At 40.5% G+C, this 22,067-nt stretch overlaps 2 protein-coding genes across 3 annotated transcripts in view; both read right to left on the bottom strand.

Annotated features, from left to right (window-relative positions):
• LOC113137146 (gamma-aminobutyric acid receptor subunit rho-2-like) overlaps positions 1-11,025 on the bottom strand; it is a 30,387-nt gene extending 19,362 nt beyond the window's left edge. Inside the window, exons 1-3 of the mRNA XM_026318600.1 lie at positions 10,770-11,025; positions 9,505-9,611; positions 1,807-1,874 (exon numbers count right to left, since the gene is read on the bottom strand). Coding sequence (XP_026174385.1) covers positions 1,807-1,874; positions 9,505-9,611; positions 10,770-10,891 — 297 coding nt within the window. The 5' untranslated portion in view covers positions 10,892-11,025. The remainder of the gene's footprint in view (positions 1-1,806; positions 1,875-9,504; positions 9,612-10,769) is intronic.
• Positions 11,026-13,476: 2,451 nt separating this feature from the next.
• The window catches only part of ube2j1 (ubiquitin-conjugating enzyme E2, J1), a 38,394-nt gene continuing 29,803 nt past the window's right edge, over positions 13,477-22,067 (bottom strand). Inside the window, exons 6-8 of one of the 2 annotated variants that reach the window (XM_026319032.1) lie at positions 17,716-17,845; positions 16,158-16,286; positions 13,477-14,864 (exon numbers count right to left, since the gene is read on the bottom strand). In XM_026319032.1, coding sequence (XP_026174817.1) covers positions 14,571-14,864; positions 16,158-16,286; positions 17,716-17,845 — 553 coding nt within the window. In that variant the 3' untranslated portion in view covers positions 13,477-14,570. The remainder of the gene's footprint in view (positions 14,865-16,157; positions 16,287-17,715; positions 17,846-22,067) is intronic. The other variant, XM_026319033.1, reaches the window with a different exon arrangement.

Raw genomic sequence — 22,067 nt, 5'->3', positions numbered from 1 at the left:
AGGAATGAGTACATCAGAGGGACAGGTCATGTTAGATGTTTTGGAGAAAAAGCCAGGGAAGCCAGATTGAGATGGTTTGGACATGTTCAGAGGAGGGACAGTGAATACATTGGTAAAAGGAGGCTGAGGTTAGAGCTGCCAGGAAGGAGGCCTAGAGGAAGACCAAAGAGGAGGTTCATGGATGTAGTAAAGGAGGACATGAGGATAGTTGGTGTAGGTGAGGAGGATACAGAGGATAGGGTTAAATGGAGGCAGATGATTCGCTGTGGTGACCCCTGAAGGGAGCAGCCCGAAAGGAAAAGAATAAGATCATATGTTAATATGGTCATAGTCTGTGTTTAATGACGTTGATTTTGTCTTGTCATCGTCTCGTCTTAGTCTTGTCAGAACCCAACCAGGGTAGGTCTGTTTATAACTGCAAACTTATTGGTATATCAAAACTCAACTAAATAAAATTCTATGTAATTTTAGTTGAAATATGCTCAGCAACATAAACCATATGACAGTCAATCATTAGTATAAGTTTAGTATTAGTATTAGTTTCTTTTGCAGCATCTCAACCATGAATGCCTGATGTGGCTATGATCTAAGATGCCATTACCTGGTGATTTCTGTGGCTGCTTGCTGGTGGAATTGCTGCTCTTCCTTCCTTGGGCAGTCTTCGTGACAGCCACTTTCTTCATAGTGTTTCATGGATTTTGTAGACTGACATTCATGTCTTAAAGAAATGTCTCTTTACCTAGTTAAGTGGTTTGTGCCATAGTAGCTGAACACAGTGGTTGAACAGATCTACTTGCTGTATAGTTTGATTGTCTCAGTGCAGCATAACTGATGGTTTCAAAGATTAAGTGGAAATGGTATTCCAGTTAACTTCTAAAATCTTATAAAAAAGCACTGTTATTAGTGACTTTATTGGACATTTGTGACATTAAGAAATCTATACAATTACATTATTAATTTCCTTTAAAATCTCACAGCTCATTTGCTGTGTAACTGTTCTAGCAGCTTTGTAATATGACATAATGTCATTAGGCATAGCATCATCTGGAATAAATCCCCCCTCGCCCCCCTCTGTTCCAAAACAATTAAATACACAGACCTGGGATTCAAATAAATGTAATCGTTAGTCATCCTAGTTAGCATTAGGTTACACAACATCAGGATGAGAGTTAGGCATCCAGTTTATGGCTCCAGAACAGAGGCTCGATTTAATTATATTACTCAACATGCTCTCAGTCTGAGTTTCAGCAAAATAAACAGTTCCAGTGAGCTCATAATCTGATTCTGGTTATTCACACGAAAACAACAGCTAACAACATTTAAAGTAAAACGATATGTTCATCTATCATTTCAACGTACAGAACTCCCCAAATGGCAATGGTAAAAATGATATATGATGAAATATACCTGATTATAAATTATTTATTATGTAACTATATTTTGGCTCTGATTGGGTGTGTTTCATCAATAGAACTGGAGCAGGAGGGTGCTACTGCAGTCACTGTGGCACTCGTGCTGTCCATGAAGAATGTTACTTCACCGCCTCATTAGCGGCTCTATCTGAAGGGTGCTTCCTCCCCATGTGTTTCCGTCAGCTAATTCAATCTATCGCAGATTTACTGGTTAAATCTGCCACCAGTAACATAATCCACTGCAATAACACCATTAATAATGACATTAAGTTTTTACTTTTCCAATCATCATTTCCAGTTTCTTTTGGTCTTTGGTCTTTTGGTCAAACCTGACTGAGAAACAGATTCCAGTAATCCTCTATCCTGTGGCATTCAACATGCTCATGTTACTTACCATGTCAACCTCTGATATGCTGTCCAAGCTCTCCACCTGAACATCCACTCCAACAGGAACAGCAGGCCCTGCAGATTTAAAGTAAAAACATGCGGATCTCAGCTCAACACAGAAGGGGGAGAGAGAAGTATATAAATAAACTGCACAAGGCAATTTAAGAATGGTTAGTTATGAAAAAAAAAAACATTAACTATTAGACTGTTACTGTCCAACATAAACTACACCAAGCTGTAACAGAAATTATAGAAAATGGTTATGCTTCTAAAACATTATTATTAACATTATTCTAAAACATGTTAAGAAACAGTCTAAAGTATTTTGTCATTTATGTACAAGTACATATTGACTTTGGTGCCATACATATACCATTAAATTTAATGGATAGTTTGCAATTATATTTACTTAATATATTTATACATTTATCAGACAGGATGTCCGTGTAGTAGCACTATTGTCTCGCAGCAAAAAAGGTTTGAACCTTTTTCTGTATGGAGTTTCCATGTTCACCCTGTGCCTGTGTGGGTTCTCTCTGGGTACTCCAGCTTCCTCCCACACTGGTGATCTGTCCAGGCTGTACCCTGCCTTTCATCCAGGTGAGATTGGCTCTGGATGTTCCAGGATAAGCAGTAAATGATGGATGGATTTATACATTTATTCCATATGAGGGTGAACTCATGGATTTTTGACAGTCCATGAGCTCTAGTGCAATCATTAGGATGAAATTTCAGCTTTGCTCCAAGATATCCAAGATTATTGCTGAGTAGTACCTTACAATAATGGTTTTTACACATGGGATAAGCCATTTACAATTTAATTACATTATCTACGTCCACCCCACATATAAGGTGCACAGACCCAATAAAATAATGAGATTCTTAGATGAATAAGCTGTCACATCACACATGAATGGTGTATTCATGTCAAGAGTTCTTCCACTGAAAACAGCAGCTTACTGCTGTGGATGAAAGCACAGCTTTGAGAGTGGTGAGAGTGGACCAGAACTGTAAAGTCGCAGCAGGACAGCTAAACAATTAGTTGTAATGCAGAGAGCAACTGCAGATTCAGCTGATCTTTTTTATAGGTCCAATACTACAGTCCTTTGACATCATAATTTACTGTCACATCAAAATTTGACACATTGTTATCATGGTTGAGCATGTATAGTCACTGTAAAGAAGGCCCCCTAGTGGCCACAGTGTACAGAAGACATTGCTCTGACTTTCTTTCTACCTCACAACACGCATCATATGTCTTGGACGCTCGACCAGTCAGGAGCCATGTAGACTACAGTTGTGTGGCTAGATAGATCAGATCAGCTGATAGTACAAATTACTGACTGTTAGTCTAGTATACAGAGCAGCAGCTGTGCATCTAATTGCAAAACCACAAATACTGTATTACACTGTAATAGTGGCAAATAAAGACGGTCCAAATAATACATCTGTGTGATTCTGACTGATCATCTGCTGTGGGTTCTACCTAAGAGATCCAGCACATTATTATAAGCAAGGAAGCACAGCCTTCCTCACAGTCACTTTAACATTTGTACCAGTTTTCATAAAAAGGCTTGTGGGCAGTATTTGCACATTGTCTTTGATGAATAATGTTAAACAACAAAAATCTACAAAAGTAGTTGGCAAAGATGTTAATGTTGAGTAGAAAGTGATTTCAGTTGCAGTGCCATCCCTGTTGTTATCTGTATCCCTGCCATCAACTCATCTTCTCACACATACTCCTAAAACAACAGGTTGGTATAGCCTGTTAAACCACGTCTTTTAACCCCATTATTCATATGTTAACTTGCATTAAACAGAATAAATTATTTGTATATATGTTGATAAGTATCTATTGTGAGCATTATATTTAAGTGCATTTTGAGATTTACAGGGATAAACAGCAAGATATCCTGGAGCCATCAATAGCAAAGCATATTCACACACCTTCAGTCATTTGTGTATTAAAGTCACACTGGCTGCTGTAGCATTATTGTTAATCTGTGCAGCAGCCAGCATGCCAGCCTTATATAACAAGTGGCACAGCAAAGCTGCTACTTGGAAGAGGGGGATATAAAGTCGTGCCCAGTTTCAGCTGTCAGCAGAGTGTCCTCCCTACTCTTTCTCACACCATATGCCACAGATCACGTGCCAGACTCAGTAAAGGCTGAGCTCCTGTGTTGCCTCAGTGAACGTATCACCTGCTGAGAAAAAAGCTCTGAGCAGTGGAGCAGCATCATCTGTGATTTCGCTCTGCCTCATCTCTCTGAAGCTTGTTTGCAGGAGGCCGCAGCTAGAGTCCATTCAGAGCTAAACTGCACTGCAGGAACACGGCAGTGTTACTGTAAAAAAAGGTCTGTACAGAGAAGGGTTATATGTTCTGTACAGTACAGTGCATGGAATCCTGTTTTCTATGTTTAAAATGCAAGCTACAAAGTGACGCTGAAAAAGCATGGTTTATGTGTTGTCAAAGAGCCCAGAAAAACAGACGTCAATAGTAAGAACATAAATAGGAAAAACTATGTGGAAGAATCCTGTAAGAGGCAGTATATGCAGTATAGACCCTATATGCATTACAAAAGGAGGTGGAATGAGACGACACCGTTGTTGCCTCAGAAAGAAAGATGGAATGAGCTGAAGAAGAAGAAAGGATGAGAGAAGGCCTTTTGGGCCTCCGATGAAGAGATGGAAGAGCAGGGAGACATTTGAATCCCAAGAGGAGAGGCCGTCAAACGAGCCCTCCTAGAGGAGGTCCTAGAGGGAGACCTGAGAGAGTACCTTGAATGGATTAAGAGTAAGAAAGAAGAGCCAGAGTTGGTGATTGATTACACTAACTGCAAGTCTCCAATCCCGCGGGGACACCACCAAAGGAATAAGAAAAGGTACAGGTTAAAGAGGAGCAGCACTGTGGAACAAGTCGTAAGCGGAGTTGGAGGGTAGATAGAAAGTTGATTCTGAAAATTTGATTAAGACCATGCAAAATAAACTATTAAAGAGCTAATTTGAATCTGTAAAAAGAAAAATGATTTCATAGTAACTGTATTATGATTTATTGTGAGTGATTGCACTATGATTTTATTGTAGTCGCATGCCATATAGTGATGGTTGTATGCACAGGTCAATGAATAGGGAAGTGACAGCCGAAGGGGATTGATGAAGACTGGGTGAACAGATGGCTGGGAGAGAAAGGGAAGTACCTAAATTAAAACAGAATTAAAATTTGGAAATTAAAGTGATGGTCAGGGCAAAGTGACAAAAAGTGTCATGTAGGCCTTACGTTACAGGCCATGCACTGATCACACCATCTGGCATCACCCAAGTCTGCTTGGTAACTGACCAACCGGACGATGGAAGTACATATTTGATAAATTAAAACTGTAAAGTAAACATTACCTAATGCAGGAGAAAGAGTATATAAACCCTAGAGTTTTGTTGGTTGGGACAAACTTTTCAGTTGCTGGGGAAAACTCTGTCATCAAGATTTTTGCTACTATCAAGAGTGCATAGTGACCAACAGGAGACATCCAGGATCCTCGTAACTGAGCGAGGCTGCCGGGGACAGTCAGGCCTTTAGGCCCAGAGGAAGGCCTCCAACACGGAGGAGAAGAGAAGCTGATGATGGGATCAAGCTTAAACCAGAGACTTTCAACAATTAATTTTTACATTTTTGATTTTTATACTCTTCAACCAGCCCTATTCTTCAAAGACCAAGGAGGTTGTGAGTAAAATGATAGTTAAGATAGGAAAATAATAGAGATTACTGACTTATTATTGTATTGTTGATTTTTATTGATTTTAAATACATTTATTGATTTAAACTCATTTACTGTTTGCTGTTAGCTTTTGCATCTGCTAAATAAAATACAACATCTGCAGTTAAAGTAAAAGCTTCCTTGCTTTAATTGTAATTTTATAAGGGTTTCTTTAAAGTGTATGTAGCCTCTCCTCGTTGATGTAAAAGAAATAGTTCAGGGCACCTGAAGGAGAGCTCTAGTGCCAAAAAGATAGCAAGTGTGGAAATTCTTCAATCCCCTGCGGCTAGATGAGATACCACAGGACACACAGCCATGGGAGGCTGGTGCTAGTGAGGGGGCAGCAGGGGGAATATTGGGATGAAGGTAGTAAACAGCTGGATGAACCCTTTCGCCTCAGCCTAGAGTAGAAACCTGTTCTGTACAATCTCAGGCAGGCTAGTAATTACCACTTTAATGTGAGGGCTGAACTGGACTCATGTACTGGAGTGCCAGGGTAACAGTGTTCAGAAGGTACGATTGGGCACAGATGAAATGTCCTGGGTGTGATATTGCCAGAAGATTTCCTTTAGCTATTTTTAGATAACAACATCAGCAAATTATTCTGCATCACTGATTATCAGATGAGACCCATGAATGCATCATAGCAATGCTCCAGTTGGCCCTTGGTGCACTCAGCAGCATTTCTGTGTGAGTTGTTTCGAAAAGCATGAAGAAAGAGCACATCAGCCAGTGTTTTCTGCCTGACCTCACAGTCCCACAGACATGGACACCGCAGCACAGTGTATCAACATCACAGAGAAGCAAACAATGTAAGTCAAAATCAAACTGAATAACAGCCAGTTCATGGGCTCATGCAGCTGGTAAGAACAGTCACACTGACGCTTTCATTGTTCTGTATTTCTAAGACCTCTATGTAACCCCCACAGCTTCATTTATACCACATCTTACTCTTTAAAATGGAATTATTAAGGCATACAAGCAAAAACAATTGCTTGGTCTGGATTTATCCAGCTTCTTTTTTTTTTAAATCAGGTTAATTATTTAAGTCACTGTGTAAACACTTTTCTTCCTGGTGATGAAACTTTGTAATGTCTCTAATCAAGTAAGCTAGACCTGTTCCCTACATAATGCTCATTAATATAGGAGGAGGTTGTTGAAGGGGGACTTTTATTTATCGTCTAAAATCAAAATTAGGCAAAAGGAAAGTAATTCACCTGCAGAGGAAGTTTTCTGGGTTTTTGCAGGTACATTTTAAGACTGGTTAGCCTGCCATCCTTTTTTTGCTGCTATATGTCATTTCTGGCAACACTTCAACACGTCAGTTCACTTAAATTAGCCCATTAGAGATGTCTGGGGCAAAAATGATGTTTTCTGTGTTTGCAAGGTTTATGATAAAGGATGTAAAGGAATGGTGTTAGGATATTTAGGAAGTAAAACTGCCTCAACCCTTGAATAGGTCATGAACATTAGAACATTTTGGAAATTATGCTCTAAGCGATGTCTGTGCAAGATGTCTAGGCCTGATTCAACCTAGTTTAGCATAAAGATTGGAAGCAGCTATCTTAGCTGTGCTCTGTGCTTATCATTGCCAGAACACTGTTGGAAGGTGTTTTTTAACTTTGAACTTTGCCACGCTTGTGTTTCCCCACCATGTCTTTATGTTTAGCTAAATACAGGCAACCTAATTCCTGCTCCATATTAGTGTGCATTCAAGGAGCTTGTGATAAAGATTGTTTGGGTCAGTAGATTTAAAGACAGCATCATAAAGGTGCTTTCTGACAGCAGTTGATTGGGTCGCTGCTTCCTTTATCTTCAGTGTAAATTCAACCATGCTGCTGAGCTCTGTAACAGGTTGTTAGCAGGACTGAAGGTGGTCGTACAAATGAACAGTTTTATTGCTTAATAGTTATTCTTATTTGTTTTTTTTAAAGTTGCACAATTTTTCTTTAGGGACTGCTCATTAGATAGATTTGCCCATCAACTCAACTCAACTCAGCCTTTGTAGCTTCTACAGCAGAGTCTTGAAGAGAAAGAGGAAAACTCAGTATCCACCCCATGTACTGCAATGATGCTGGACTTCTTCAGTATAGTTCTCATTGATTAGAAAGTGTAAATCCACTGTTGTTTCACACTGGCTAGATTAGACAGCTAGGCTAGCTTTGCATTAGTCTTTGTACTGTACTGCTAGAGAAACCTCATGAAAAAATGTGTGTAGTGGCAGGTTCTTCCCAGTCCAAGGGTGAGATGGGGAAAACAGGCTGTCTCTTTAATGCAGATGTGCCTTATGCATGGCAGCCCTAGTTGAGATGTTTTTTAACAGATGTTTTTTAAACCTGAGTCAAAACAGGGGCTCCCTAAATAGATGCACACAGGAGACCAGTTGATGTGATGACAAATATTCCATTCAAGGAACTGTCTTTTACTCTTCAGCTTCCTGCATGTGTTTTATTTGACAGCCCACAGTGGAGGACCACCCAGTGGGAGCTGTACAGGTTCTCTAATTAGGATCACAGAACCTTATCAACACTGACAGCTCCACCTGCACACAACTGATAATACAAACCTCACCTACTGTTGCTCTGTGCAGCAGACTATGGAAGATGAATCCTAATAAAAAAAACATTTTTTTATACAGGATCTTCTGGATAAGGTTTCAACTAGGGCTGTCAATCGATCGCAACTTAATCACACATTTTTATCTGTTCTAAATGTACCTTAAATTAATACTTTTCACGTTTTTAATACTCTAATCAACATGGCAAATAAAAGCATCATCCTCCATATCATTCCACCAGAGAACAAAAAGTGGCTGTGTAAGAGGCTTTCCTCAGTAACACTGCAGTCACTCCTTTTGAAGCTTGGGGATACCACACACCTTTTTCTCAGGCAAATGAACATGTGGCAGTATCACAGTCTGCAGTAGGACACTTACACAAGTCATCTTTTGATGGTCTTTGAAAGAGACAGTTGCTTTCTATCTTCTGCTGCTGCTACAGAAGCTGCCTGCACCATTAAACAAAAACTGACAAACACAAGACAATAATTCATCCTCAGTGGGATCCAAATTCTGCCACTATCTGTGGCTGTAACTGTAGTCTCAGAAGAGCATAACATTCACTGCGGGACGTTTCATTTAACTTGCCACCTCCTACCGTGCTTAGGCAGGGCCTGTTTAGGCTAAATACCAAAAAACAGGACACTTTTGTTCAACAAATAATCTTCTTAATCTTTGAATTGTCTCCTCTAACACCAGCAGAAATCCAGGGTATAAATCACAGTATACCCATAAAGCTACTCTATGTAACTTTTTTCTAATATTTTTAGTTGAAATATGTTCAAAAATGTATAGTGTTGAGCAGTGCTGTCAAAGACTTCTGTGGCCAAGACTCCTGGCAGCCTGGCAGCATTGTAGAGATTTTTGTGACTTAAGGTTCTGATTGAACTTCTCACCAGTCAGAGAAAGCCAAAGTGAGGGGTGGGCTCTTGGAGCTGTCAGTCAACTGACAAACTAGTTTTAGCTTGAGGCATTACTATGGATGACTCACAAGCTAGCGAGCTCCTGATTTCAAGTGTCATGCTGGTGCTAGTTCTGTGCTCAGCTCTGGGTCAATATATGCTGACAGTCTTATAGAGCCTGCTGACTATTTCTTGGACTCTTTAGCTTGGGACTCCAAGCTCCATAACTGACTTTCAGTATGTACAGATCTGGCAGCTGAATGTTTATCAGTGTGATATCAACAATAATACTCAGGTCCAGTAAAGGGTGAAAGTTAGTGTGTTATGAGCAGAGACAGAGTCAGTGTCAACAGACTGCTGAGCTTTAACATGTAATCCAGTCAGTGTGTCATATTACTCAGAAAAAGATTACTCTGAAGACACATGTACAATAGGGGAAAAAAGCCCTCTGCCACCAACACAATCACTGAACAAAGGCAGCTTAAGGAACTTACCTGCAAATGCTGGCCTCATAGTGAAGTCATGCTCATCTATGTGCAGAAGGTGGGTGGTCTTCACCTTTCGGCTTTTGGTTCCATCCACAACCTTCTTCGACAATGGACTGGTAACAGACAGAGAGGACAAGGTTTTAAAGTGAAAAAAAAAAAAAACACACACACACACACAAAGGTTTGGTAATTTCCTGTAACTGTTCACTGTAGTTTTTAGCAAATATTACTCAATTAAGAGGAAATAGTGAATTATCTAGGGACTACTTTCAGTGGCAAATTATTCCACCTTTGGTACCCTGGAGACTGTTTCATGCAGCAGGACTATATATGTGAGGCTGAGTCAACATAAAGAAAGGAAAGTGTCATCCAGTGCAGCACTGTGATGTCTTCCTGGATATCATTGTTGATTTGACACTGAACATGGCTAGCATTTGAGGACAAGTAGAAAACTTCAAATATGCAATATGAAAACAATGGAAGGGTCTAAGGAGCTTGTTTTTAAAATGATTGAGCGGGTTACTGGGTTGAATGGATTGCTTTCTTTCTGTGCTGTGCGTGATAGTTGTTCTGCAGATTTGCATGTAGCAAAAATCATTTTAAAACCAAGTTGATTTGTATTATAAAGTGAAATTGCATATGAAGTGTTGCTGAAACAATTAACAGAAAATATCAGTAACAAACGAGAATTCTCTCTTTCCAGTGTTTCTGAGTTGCTCCTGAATACCCCTGTAAGAAATCCCTCCCTATTCTTCTGAAATAACACTCTGTTCCTGATGGGTTGGATTTTCTATGCTGTTGTAAATAGACGCAGATTTCACACGCTGCTGGAGCACCGATCGAGAACCGATCCATGAACTCAGGCTGCTTTTTACACACGGTTTGATCCTGACAAATAAGACTCCATCAGCAGAGTGACTGGTGTGATGGCTCGTATTGGTTAACACAACCTCTGTGAAGATTGAATTTATAGAAAAAGCTTTTAACTGTGCGCAAATTGTGGTGATTATCTGGATGTTATTGGAATTAAAGGGAAAGGGTGTGCTGCCCTGTACTCTTCAGTTTTTCGGTTCACATAAATACGGATGCGTTGGTATTATTGCACAGTGCGTTGATTATCTCTTGCACAGTTGTGCATAAATGTAAATTCTTAGAGGTTATTTTCCAAAGATCATGCTTACTAGTTAAATAAATTCAACTAAACTAAACTAAACTAACATAAAATAAACTAAACTAAACTAAAATAAAATAAAATGATATTCCATACTTACTTGCCTGGCTTGTGCGTCTCAGCCGGCGAAGACCATCGCTTTTTCCTACTTTTCTGTTTCCTGCACTCTCCGATAAGGATCAAACACAAAAGTAAAAGCAGGAACCTGGCGTACCACGGCATAATGAAGTTCAAAAGTCCCGCAGCGAGTCGTTCAGTGACGCTTTTGGTGTGCGTGCAGGGCTCCCTGTGCGCGGTACCATTTTCCTTTCATACACAGGAGGAGTTGGAGAGTCTAGGGGCTATGGTGAACAAGTGCGCCGGCTGCTTTGCAGGAGAGAGACTGAATGTGAAGGCTGATAAGCACCCTGATTGGTCTTCAGACACCGGAGGGGCTTTTTTCTGGCTCACGTGCCTCGCGACGCATAAAGGAAAGGGAAAAAACACGCCCCTTCTGGCTATGCGTTTACAGGCAGAGCAACTGCTAAAGGAAGGCAGACAGGGAACATGATGTCAGACAAACACACGCACAACGCAACACAGCGCGGCATAAAAAGAAAGCGGCCTGGCAAAAATACTGAATGACTCGACTGCTTTTCCAAAAATGCAAAACGCATCACCTGGTTTGAAATTGCGCACTGAAAGTTTGTAAAAAAAAAAAAAAAGAAAAGTGAAATGATTTTAAGATTGTTGAGATTAGATTGTTTGTAGTGCAGGACAGTATATAAGTGCATCGTCTTAAAGTGAGCAAAGACATATCTGTGTCGGAATGTGGACCGCTGTGCACCACAGCTGACTCAAGTCTGCATAAAAAAGTCTGCAGAAGACGTTTCATTGTATTAAGTGCTATTGTCCTACCTGACTTTCGAAGAACCTTCTTAGACTCTGTTCGCTTAGGATTCAAACTTTTGGTAGGTTTTCTACAAAAGTTACCAAATCCACTTTTCTCAGTTGTATATCTGATCACCAGCTTAAGGAGAAAACACTGTCTGATGTTTGTGATTGTCCCTTGACCTCCATCGCACAGTTCAGGATGTTGTCCATAGTGCTCATTATTATTATTATTACTAGTAGTAGTAGTACTGTTATTTGGTTCTAATTTGTTTACCACAGTGAGCAGTCACAAAGTCTAAGCCGTGGGTGTGGCCCAGGGACTCCACGGTGCCCCCTTATACTCACCGGAGCTGCTCGGGCCCATCACTGCGGCTCGCGGCTGTATTTGTCTTTGTCTTTGTCTACCTAACATGTTTTGAGTGGTAGTAGATCTAAAAGTTTTATCCTGCCATAATCCCAGCAACAGGAGATGATAAGGATTAGCTAAAAGTGCACTGACAACATCAGAAGCTGGCAATTCCACAATCCGCATTGCTGAAACGTTAGGATGCTACATATTCCCTGTAGGGTGTGTAAGTGTAATAAGACATCAGAAAAACTCACATACAAGCACATTCTTTCATTGGAGTCATTTATTTTTCCATTTATATCCTAGTACACCAGCCCCGGGCACAATAATTGAGAGATTCTGAGAATATGAATATTCATAGAGAATCTCTGCGCCTTCGAGTAAAACCCTGGTGACGTGCAGGTGTAAGAGGAAAGCTACCAAGACAGATTTGTTCCCCTCAACAGGTAGACCGCTGCGACTACCTCTGGCTATTTGTATGCTGACAAGTTGCTGTTCATGTCAAAAAGCCGTCAGCTAAGACGTGGAGGGATGAATTTAAATTGCTCCCTGGTTCCTATGAGTCTCATCAGAATGATAAACCCCTACTCAGAGTTTATCACAGAGGGTAAACATTAGACAGTGTTTGGGTCTAATTATACAAGCGAGGGGAAACATGAGTGTTGGCGTGCAGCTTCAAAGAATGCAAGGCAAACAAGAGATGAACGCACAGGGACGTGGTGTGAATACCATGAAACAGCAGAGGAGACGGGGAGAGGAGCGATGATTCGAATGAATGGGATTACAGCGTCTACAATAAACGCTGCTGATACATGTGACGACACAATCAGAGTAAGGATCCAATAGCTCAACTGATTTTGACCTCATTTCACCGATGCTGTAATCCCTAAAACGACCTCACTAGCCAGTTTTAGTGTCATAACATCCATCAGCGCAGTTTCCTGACCCTAGCAGTGTGTTTGCTGCGGGTGTTACCAGCACAGACCGCTGTTTCTGTTCAATGAGGAAGTGCAGAGTTCACATTTTGGAACAAACGCCAGCAATTTGGTGATTTTCTCAACGAGAATGAATGCAGTGCAAATGAATGCAATTCAAACTGCATCAGAAAATCAGACTGCAGATTCTTGATGTACAGAATAAAAATGTATGTAACAGAATCAGAACAATCATATTTTTTCTTCTTCCTCACCAAATCCTGGCACTACATTACCCAAACGTACCATTTCAGCTGGATATTTGGATGTGTTATGGTGGTAGTGACTAATGTGGCTCCAACTCTACACACTCAAGATATTTTCTTTAATTCAGCCCCAACCAATGCTGACTCGTGACATAACTTGAGATTTCCCAGGCTTCGCAGCTTTTTTTTTTTTTTTTTTACATTTGCAGTAATACTACTCACCAACACCTGGAGACATACTTTGATGTGTAAGAAGCACCACCCTCCCCTAATGTAATGTGTGACTGCAGGAGATGCTGTTGTAAGCGCGCGCGCACACACACACACACACACACACACACACACACACACACACACATTTACTCTCCAAAAGGGGTGAGGGAAAGGACAAGTACTTGACAATAATTGGATGCAACATTTTTTTATTTCTAGGTACAGCAGGGTCACATTTTTTGATGGCCTGTGACTGAAAATGTGCCCTTGAGGCAGGTCCTTCGCTGCTCACTTTACATCCCTGCAGTCCCCCATTCCAATGGTAACAGAATACATGATACGGTGTAACAAAATGTCGGTCAGTCAGTCTGTACTAATTTGATACATGACAGTGAGTCATATCCATGGTTAGTTTATACTGTATGCAAGGTTCTTCCTTCATTAAATCCCAGTAGCATGTGATGGCAGGACACATACTACTGTATAAGTTTAAAGGTGCTGTCTCACACACTACTACACACATCAGATGTGGGTTGGAACCTGGCATTCTGCCTGTTTGTGTAGGAGGTGTCAGATTACCAGGCATCACGGATTATTACCTGCTTTCTAATTTTTTTGACATAAATGAATTTTAATGTTTTATTCCTCTAGATTCTACACAGCACTGCTATAGCACAGCAAGTGCAATAAGATGTGACTGTTTACAACGTGAGGTCCGGAACTGTGGAATTAAGACTCAAGTACCGTACCAGTCACACCAATATGAAACAAAATAGCCAAGGCCCATTCTCTTTGCCCTGGTTGGTGCTTACACCTTTCTAGCACTTGCATCATTAAAATAGAGCCCTGAACCTAACAGGTAGTTAAAGCGCACAGATTCACTCTAGCATATAGCTCTGTGCAGGTACTCCCATGATTAAATACTTTGAGACAAAAATCCCCCAGAATTACACATTGTTGACATATTATGTTACAGTTTTAATTAAGTAATGGGAACAAGTGGTTATTACAAGGGAGGGGACATGTGGTTTGTGTAACTGCTGAGCTAATCACAAACAACAAAGCTTCCCATTCTAAAAAATGGAGAGTAAAATTCACATTGATTAAAAGACACCCTGGACATGTTGAGGGGTGAGCCCCTCCCCTCAGTGGAGACTGAAAACGTCTGCTGACAAGATCAGAAAGTCAGGGTCAGTCACTGTTCTCAGCTCTGCTTCTGCTTGTCATAGTTTGGCTGCAGTGATGACAGAAGGGGCCGAGTCAGAGGGGAGCAGCTTAGTGTGTGGTCACAGCTCATAGTCAAACTTGTACTCGTGAGCCAGGTAGATTCTGCGAAAGATGAGTGCAGCCAGGGCCAGAGTGAGTACGACGATGAGGACAGCTGAGCCTGCATGGCTTTCATCCTGACGCTGATGAGGGGCTGGGGTGAAGGCCGGCCTGCCGGCTGGATCACTGCTGTCTCTTTGCCCCTGGTGGCTGTGCTGCTGGGCACGACGCTGGCGGGGGCTCAGAGGGAGATAAGTGCTGGTAGCTGTGGGAGGCTGGGATCCTTCCACCCCTGTAGCTGGTGATGCCTCTGTCTGTGGAGGTGGATAACATTCAGAGTATTAGTGAGATAAAACTAGGTGAAACAATATCCACTAGGCAGCTATGCTTTATGTCCAGTGGATGTGGCTGTACTGAATTTGGGTTGTCAAGCAGCTCAGTCTCAAGCCACAAATTTATTAATTCACTGAAAAACTGGCAGATTAATCAGTAATAGAAATGATAAGTTGCAGGCCCATTTGGTATTAATGTGCCCTCTCACACACACATACAAATACAGAACAAATGTGTGAGACATCTTTTCCAGGAGGTGGTGAAGAGGGTGTCTAGCCAATGAGAAGCACTGTACAGGGGGGAAGCAATAATCAGTACACAATCATCTTACAAACCTCTGTGCTCTGTACAGCAACAAGGCAGCATACCATGTACAGCGTACCATGTCTCAGTCTGGATGTCTTTTCCCTTTAACTTCAGCGCCAGATGGTAAGTCTTATTTTTAATGCGGGTCTCCTCAGTTTATCCAAATTCAGAAACACTAATCTAAGTTGACCCTCGGCTCTGCTCCTTCCGACTATTGCTCTAGTTTTGTGGGTAGCAGCTGGCCCCAAAATCACTCCACTTAAGGCAGCCCAGCTGGCGCAAGCATCTGAAGTGGTGAAAAGCGGCTGTGGAAACATAAGCTTCAAGCTACTATAGCACATCCAGTGCAACGTTAAGAGAGAGCCCTGATGTCTAGCTTCCAGATTCCATGCAGGCACGCAATACAAAAAATACAGAAATACAGACAGTATGTTGCTGCTGTACTGAGAGCAACCAGAATAATATCCCTCCATACACATTCAAAATAGGAAGAATTAGCAATTTTATTTTGACAACCAGTTCCTCAGGAGGGGTGCACTGACTGCTTTACCACATTATAGTACAACAAATTACAAGAGCGGTATGCCAGTCAGGAAAACACAGCTGTTCTCAGAGGCATTATCACAATATACAACAATATAACCTCAAAAAATTTACAGTCATAATAAAAGATGAGTAAGTATTCACTACGGTGAATTACCAATGCCAGGTTTCCAGAACCTGCAAGTTGAACTGCCCAATGAAATGAAGTGAATCCAACGATAAGTTGGAGTTCAGTAAAATTACTTGGAAACACACTAAAATTACTTGGAAACAGTTTGCTTCTGTGAAAAGACTTCCAGTTATGTAATTTGTACTAAAATATTGTGCTAAAGCCGGACAAACAGTCTGTTCTGTGGGTGGCGGATTGGCCCAAGGCAGGTTATGTGCTGTCCTGTGTAACCCCAAAATGGCAGTATAACGCCTACCTGTTCAGCCTGGGGCCTATCAGAAGCTTCCTGGCCTGCAGATGTGGAGGTGTCTCCCTGGGTGAATGTGGAAGGCTTGCATTCTGCACCTTCGCTCTCACTCGCCTGTCTGGATAAGCTAGACTCTGCCTGTTTGAACACACAGGGGAATGCAGTCATCCACACTGGACCTTGGCTCATCTCTACATCTCAACTCAATATCATCACACTGTCACATTTACCTAGATAATAACAACATCAATAAAAATGTTAATTGTTATAAATTAATAATAATAATCATAACTATGTCTATACAGTATTTCCCTAGTATTATTCAGTCACGATGCTGTTGTGCTTGAATCCACCATCCACCAGCATGCAGTGCTTCAGTCAAGATGTCATCTCGGTTCTGTCCCATGACATGGCTCCTACAGTATTTCTATTCTGCCTGTCAGTTTCAGTAAGGAGTGCATTAGTTTGAAGTCCCACATAGGATGAGGGGGTGGTGGGTTGATCGGTGCTTTGTGCCAACAGAATACAGTGGTAATGATCTGTGAATAGTGAATCCAAAACAGGCAATCCTAGGATTTGTAGTAGAAACTGTCAGGGAGAGTCCAGCTTTAGCATCTCAACAGCTGTAAAGTCGGCATAAACACTGCTGACTGCATATAAGAGAAACACACACTCATATAAACTGATGTGCTGTTTTGACTTTCATTATTAAGCTACCAACAATGAAATAATCACTTCCTGGAATTTAATGAGAGACATCTTTACTGAAGTGTTATGATTTTTGAGAGAAGCCAAACAAAGATTGCAGCAACTAGAAATAACAGTAATTATTTAAAAGTAATTAGTAAAACAAGTAGTATTTAAGTGTTACCAGTGCTATTTAGTATGTTGAATTGTTGTCACCTCCCATCATTCATATCAGGAATGAGAGAGTATATCCCTTTGACCTGCTGGGAAGCTTTTAATGTGAAGCATTTGCACAGTATTCAGTTTATTGAGAAGAACTTAAGAAAGAATGACAAAATGACTTGGATGAGTCAGAAAGTTAGAACAGCAGAACAGTGACAAGGACATGACTATTACTGTATTGATAGAAAATACTGACTTTGTATCAAACAAAAATTTAAAGTGACATTTAAAATGTGTGCATATCTGAAAGGAGATTCTACCTTAATGATCTCAGTAATGTCTAACTTAAATATGACCAAATATAGTATACTTAAAGGAAGCAGGAGAAATTAGGAGTAAAGGCCTGTTTCTCCCTGCTGTTGAGGTAAATAACATCATTTGAGAGTCTAGAATTCTCCCTTAAACACAATGATTTGGAAGATGTGATAGGAGTTAATGTAAATTTATAACTAATAATGGTTCATAGTCTAGGCCTAATACGTCACAGAACTGAGAAAAAGCAGCCTTTGCTGTCTGAGAGTGCTGGTGTGCACAGTGAGAGAAAAATGTAACAAGCAGTAGTTTCTTCTACACTGTGAGCAGCTATTTTGCTCAAAGGGTTAAAAGCCTGACTGAATTGTGAAGCAAATGTGTCTCATGTAAGTGCCAGTGTTTGTACCTTGAAGTTGATTTGCTGAGCCAGTTCTCTGGCCTTGTGGTCTGCAGCACTGGGGCTACTGTTGGGCGTCAGGGCCAGGAGGGCAGAATGCATGGAGCAGCCACATGTGTCACAGCAGAAGTCCTGAGACCTGTGGGAGAACAGGTAGTACACAGTGAGGTCATCCATACGCAAGGGCAACTCTCATCCTACACTGCTACTGTCACTCATGACAGTATAAGGCCATTTGATGAATAGGTGGAAAGAGTACAAAAACATTCCATTCAAGTAAAAGTACTGTTACTTTGATGAAAGGTTACTTAAGCACAATTAAAATGATCATTGTAAAAATCTACTCAGGTAAAAGTAAAAAGTAGCCCTTTTAAAATTTACACAAAGCAAAAGTTAGTTACTTTGCAGTGCATATAAAATAAGGCATGTCAACACGTGATATTAAGGAAACTACACTTCATTTATTTTACTGCTCTGTTTAACAAACATTCAATATCAAAGTGCCACAAAAATAACATGATATGACATTTAAAATATATTGGGAATGCATGTCGTGTATTTTTTTGCAACAAACATCCTTCTTTTCATCAACACTAATATTGTAATTGTGCAAATAACCAGGTCACTGTGACTCAAATTAAACCAAACTCTTAAAGTTCATCAGGTATCAGACTGCTCTACCTGTCAAATAACTAAAAGGTTAAATAAGGCCAGGGTGCTCGTCAATCTTTTCCTCTGCATTAGGCATTAGGCTTTTGTCTTACTATTGAATAGGTGTCATTAGCATACATCAGTTCTATTTACATAGGTCAGAAGGAGCCTACTACACCTACTGGAACCTACTGGTAGGTTCAGAAGGTCGTTTTTATCCTACAGATCTTCATTGTCGTCATTACGTATATTATGTCCTTAAGTTTAAACAGGACAACTGCAGTTATATTTTGGCATTAAAACATGTTGGTTAGGGTTAGAAAATAAAACATCTTGGTTAGGTTTAGGCAATAAAACATGTTGGTAGGGTTTAGGCAATAAAATAAATTTTTTATTATTTTTTAATCAGTAACGGATGTGATTTGAAATGTACCGAAGTACAACACTTAAAAATATATCTACTTAAGTAAAACTGTAAAAATCATCATTACCATCATCTATAAGCTGCCCATACTTTTATAGCAAACAAACTGGACCTTCGAATGCTGTGTGCATCTGTGTTTATGGCAATGGTTGTTTGTACTGTTGGCTGCCTTGCCATGTGCACTCAGCAGGTTTGCTTTTGCCTTCGCCACCTGTGACACAATTCACATTCCAGGTCCTTGCTAATGGTTCACTCTGTTGCATGCACCTTTAGGCCCTAATGTCAGTCCTGACAGCAGGGTTTGTGCAATATTGTTAAGAGAAGGTTCAGCACAGCAGCATAGTGCAGATGTGGAAAAAACATATAAAAGAGTTTTCTGTGGATTTGTCTTAGTAAACCTAATCATCCCTTGCAGCATCTAATGGGCTGATGTTAAAGCTGCACAGAGTGGAGAGAATTCACATTCTGACGAACACCACATCATCACTGCAAGGCTCCTCAGACTAAAAATGTCATGAATAGGTTTGGATGCATCACTGTATTCACAAATTTCCAGTCATCACAGGACTGTCTCTTGAGTGTCTCCAAAAGCAGGTGTCATGTAAAATTGTTATTCACGTCGGCAGCAATGACACCTGATTACGCCAATCGGAGGTCACTAAAATTAATGTTCAGTCAGTGTGTAACTTTGCCAAATTAATGTTGGACTCCGTAATTTTCTCTGGACCCCTCCCCAATCTGACCAGTGATGACATGTTTAGTCACATGTCGTCGTTCTGTCGCTGGCTGTCTAGGTGGTGTCCAGCAAACAATGTGGGCTTCATAATTGACAATTGGGCTACTTTCTGGGGACAATCCGGTCTGGTAGCGAGGGACGGCATCCATCCCACTTTGGATGGTGCGGCTCTCATCTCTAGAAATCTGGCTGAGTCTCAGATTCTTTTTGCAAGGTTTCAGACCTTAATCAGCTCGTTAGATCTGATGCATGGCAACAGCTGTCATTAGTAATGCCAATTTCAGATACTTTGACTCTGCCCAAACTTTTGCACAGTGACATAATAATGTTTTTATTTTTTATTTTTGTTCAATTTATGGCATAAGAAATAACTATGCATCAGTGTTTGCTGAAAATATTGTGCATTTTTTCCATTTCCAAGAGAGACTGTGTTAACATCTTTTCAATTAAAAAAATCACCAAAATCTGTTATTTATCAAGGGGTGCCTAAACTTTTTCATAAGACTGTAAATAATGCTGTGTGGTATGACCAAAAATTCATATCACTGTATTTTTCAAAATTATATCGATTTCACTGTATATGACGGTATGTTTTTTTCATGCATGACTGGGTGTTAGCCACATTTTCTACTGATTTTCTACTGCAGTAGATTGACTTAAAATGGCCTATTTTACTGTCATGATGAGTGAATACTGTAAAAAAAATTCCATCTCTCTCAACAGTATTAAGTGGGACCATGTCTTTGGCTGGGTGGATAGTGATAAGAGTCCACCGTTTGCTTTTTTGTCATAGGCCATCCCTTTAGCAAACGTGTCTTCTGACTGGACTTTCCTTTCCAGTGTTACCTGCTGATGTGGAGGACACTGACCATAGTTTCTTGCTTTCTTCATATTACATGATATGCTTGCGGCTAAGGTCGTAGAACAAATAGCTGGTGTTGCCACCTGCAGCGAAAATTTTAGCCCGACATTTGCAAAAATAGTCGTTTGGTTGATGTCAGATTTTTAAAACAAAATACTTCCAAACAACAGACACGGCACCTCTTTTTAGCACAAGAACACTGGCTAAACACAAATTCAGCAGTGGATCTACAATTATGAGCTTTGTGTATATGGGGGACACACTTGTGCTTACACTTGGCCCGCCCTCGTCTTTCTTCTGGAACAGAAAGTCTTTTGTGTGGCTTAAGGACAAAACAGCTATTTTATAGACTATTAACTTTGCATGCAGTTTTAAAAAAGTAATCTCTCATATTAGTGTTAAATGTAGCATGCCACCATCTAAAAACTAATTAGTTGGCAAATCACATTTTTCTGCATTTTGGTCAAATGTTTGTTCTTTCCCCCAAGAAAAAAAAAATTGGTATGCCTAACAGGAGTAGTGAAGATGCTATTACTGGTCTGATGCTTTCATTATACAGCTTATATGGACATAACTTAACAGCAAGTACGCTACACATGGCAGACCCCTGCTGTCTGTGACTCATGGTCAATTAGTGAAAATGTAGCCTAGCCTGCAACCTTACTGTCTGTACACTCAATGGATCACAGTCCAGGAGGTGACGGAGGAGTGCATATTTCAAATGTCTGAAAGATTTCAGTGATTCATGTTATTAAAATACCTTAGCATGTACATTTCTGCTATATCTACCATTTCATAATTCAATAGTATAGCCGCTCTGTACCATGAGCATTTTACACTCTTAAAAGCGTTTTCCCTGATGCTGTGGTTGATCTATTGACTCTACAAAGACCTGCCAACAAATATTTCAGATATGGGAAACACACCCTCGCTGACTTTTTTTCGATCTGGTCTAAAGAAGCATCTTAGAGCGGTACCAAAACTCCAACAAAGCGGTGCACTAATTAGCATAAATAATGCGTTTTATTGTCTCGAGATATTCCCCAGTGTCCTGGCTTAGTTAAATCAGGCTACAATGACTGTGCTCTACCAACAGTGGCACCGTGAAATTCTACCAGTAACAGTGGGGCCTAAGCATGGCCCTGCATTTGGTAACAACACCACGGACAACCAGCAAATTAACCTAGAGTTGTCACCACGGCCCAGCACGGTATGGTCCTTGTTCAGGGGGAGGAGAGATATTTGGCCACGCGTCAGTCATCCACAACGTATGAGGCAGTCTGGCATCTGCAAACAGCTGAGCAGATCGGTGTCATGTTCGAAAGCAGGTGTGTCACTGGCCCAATCATCAAGAGCCACTGCCTTGCTAACATCCAGTTACAAAGTTCTTTCAACAATGGCAAGAGAAATTAACCACTGCTAAATCCAGCAATAGTAAAAAAAAAAAAAAACATAAAATGTAAAGTGTTTCAGACAGTTAATTCCAAGTTAATATGGGACCTGAAGTCAAAGCCAAAAGCCATTTTATGTGGACATTTAAATATATGCAGCTTCAAGTCAAAAAGTGATCAAATCTATCATCTTCTGACTCACTGACTTTCTTTGTCTCTCTGAAACCTGGCTTTATGATTATTCATCTTCAGCAATTTTGTTTAGAAAAGATAGGCAGGGTTAAAAGGGAGGGGGGC

The sequence above is a fragment of the Mastacembelus armatus genome, chromosome 24 (assembly GCF_900324485.2).
Source record: "Mastacembelus armatus chromosome 24, fMasArm1.2, whole genome shotgun sequence".
In the NCBI taxonomy this organism is placed as follows: Eukaryota; Metazoa; Chordata; class Actinopteri; order Synbranchiformes; family Mastacembelidae; genus Mastacembelus; species Mastacembelus armatus.
Note: the sequence above shows the minus strand (reverse complement) of the source record. Positions and strands in the feature narration are given on the sequence as shown.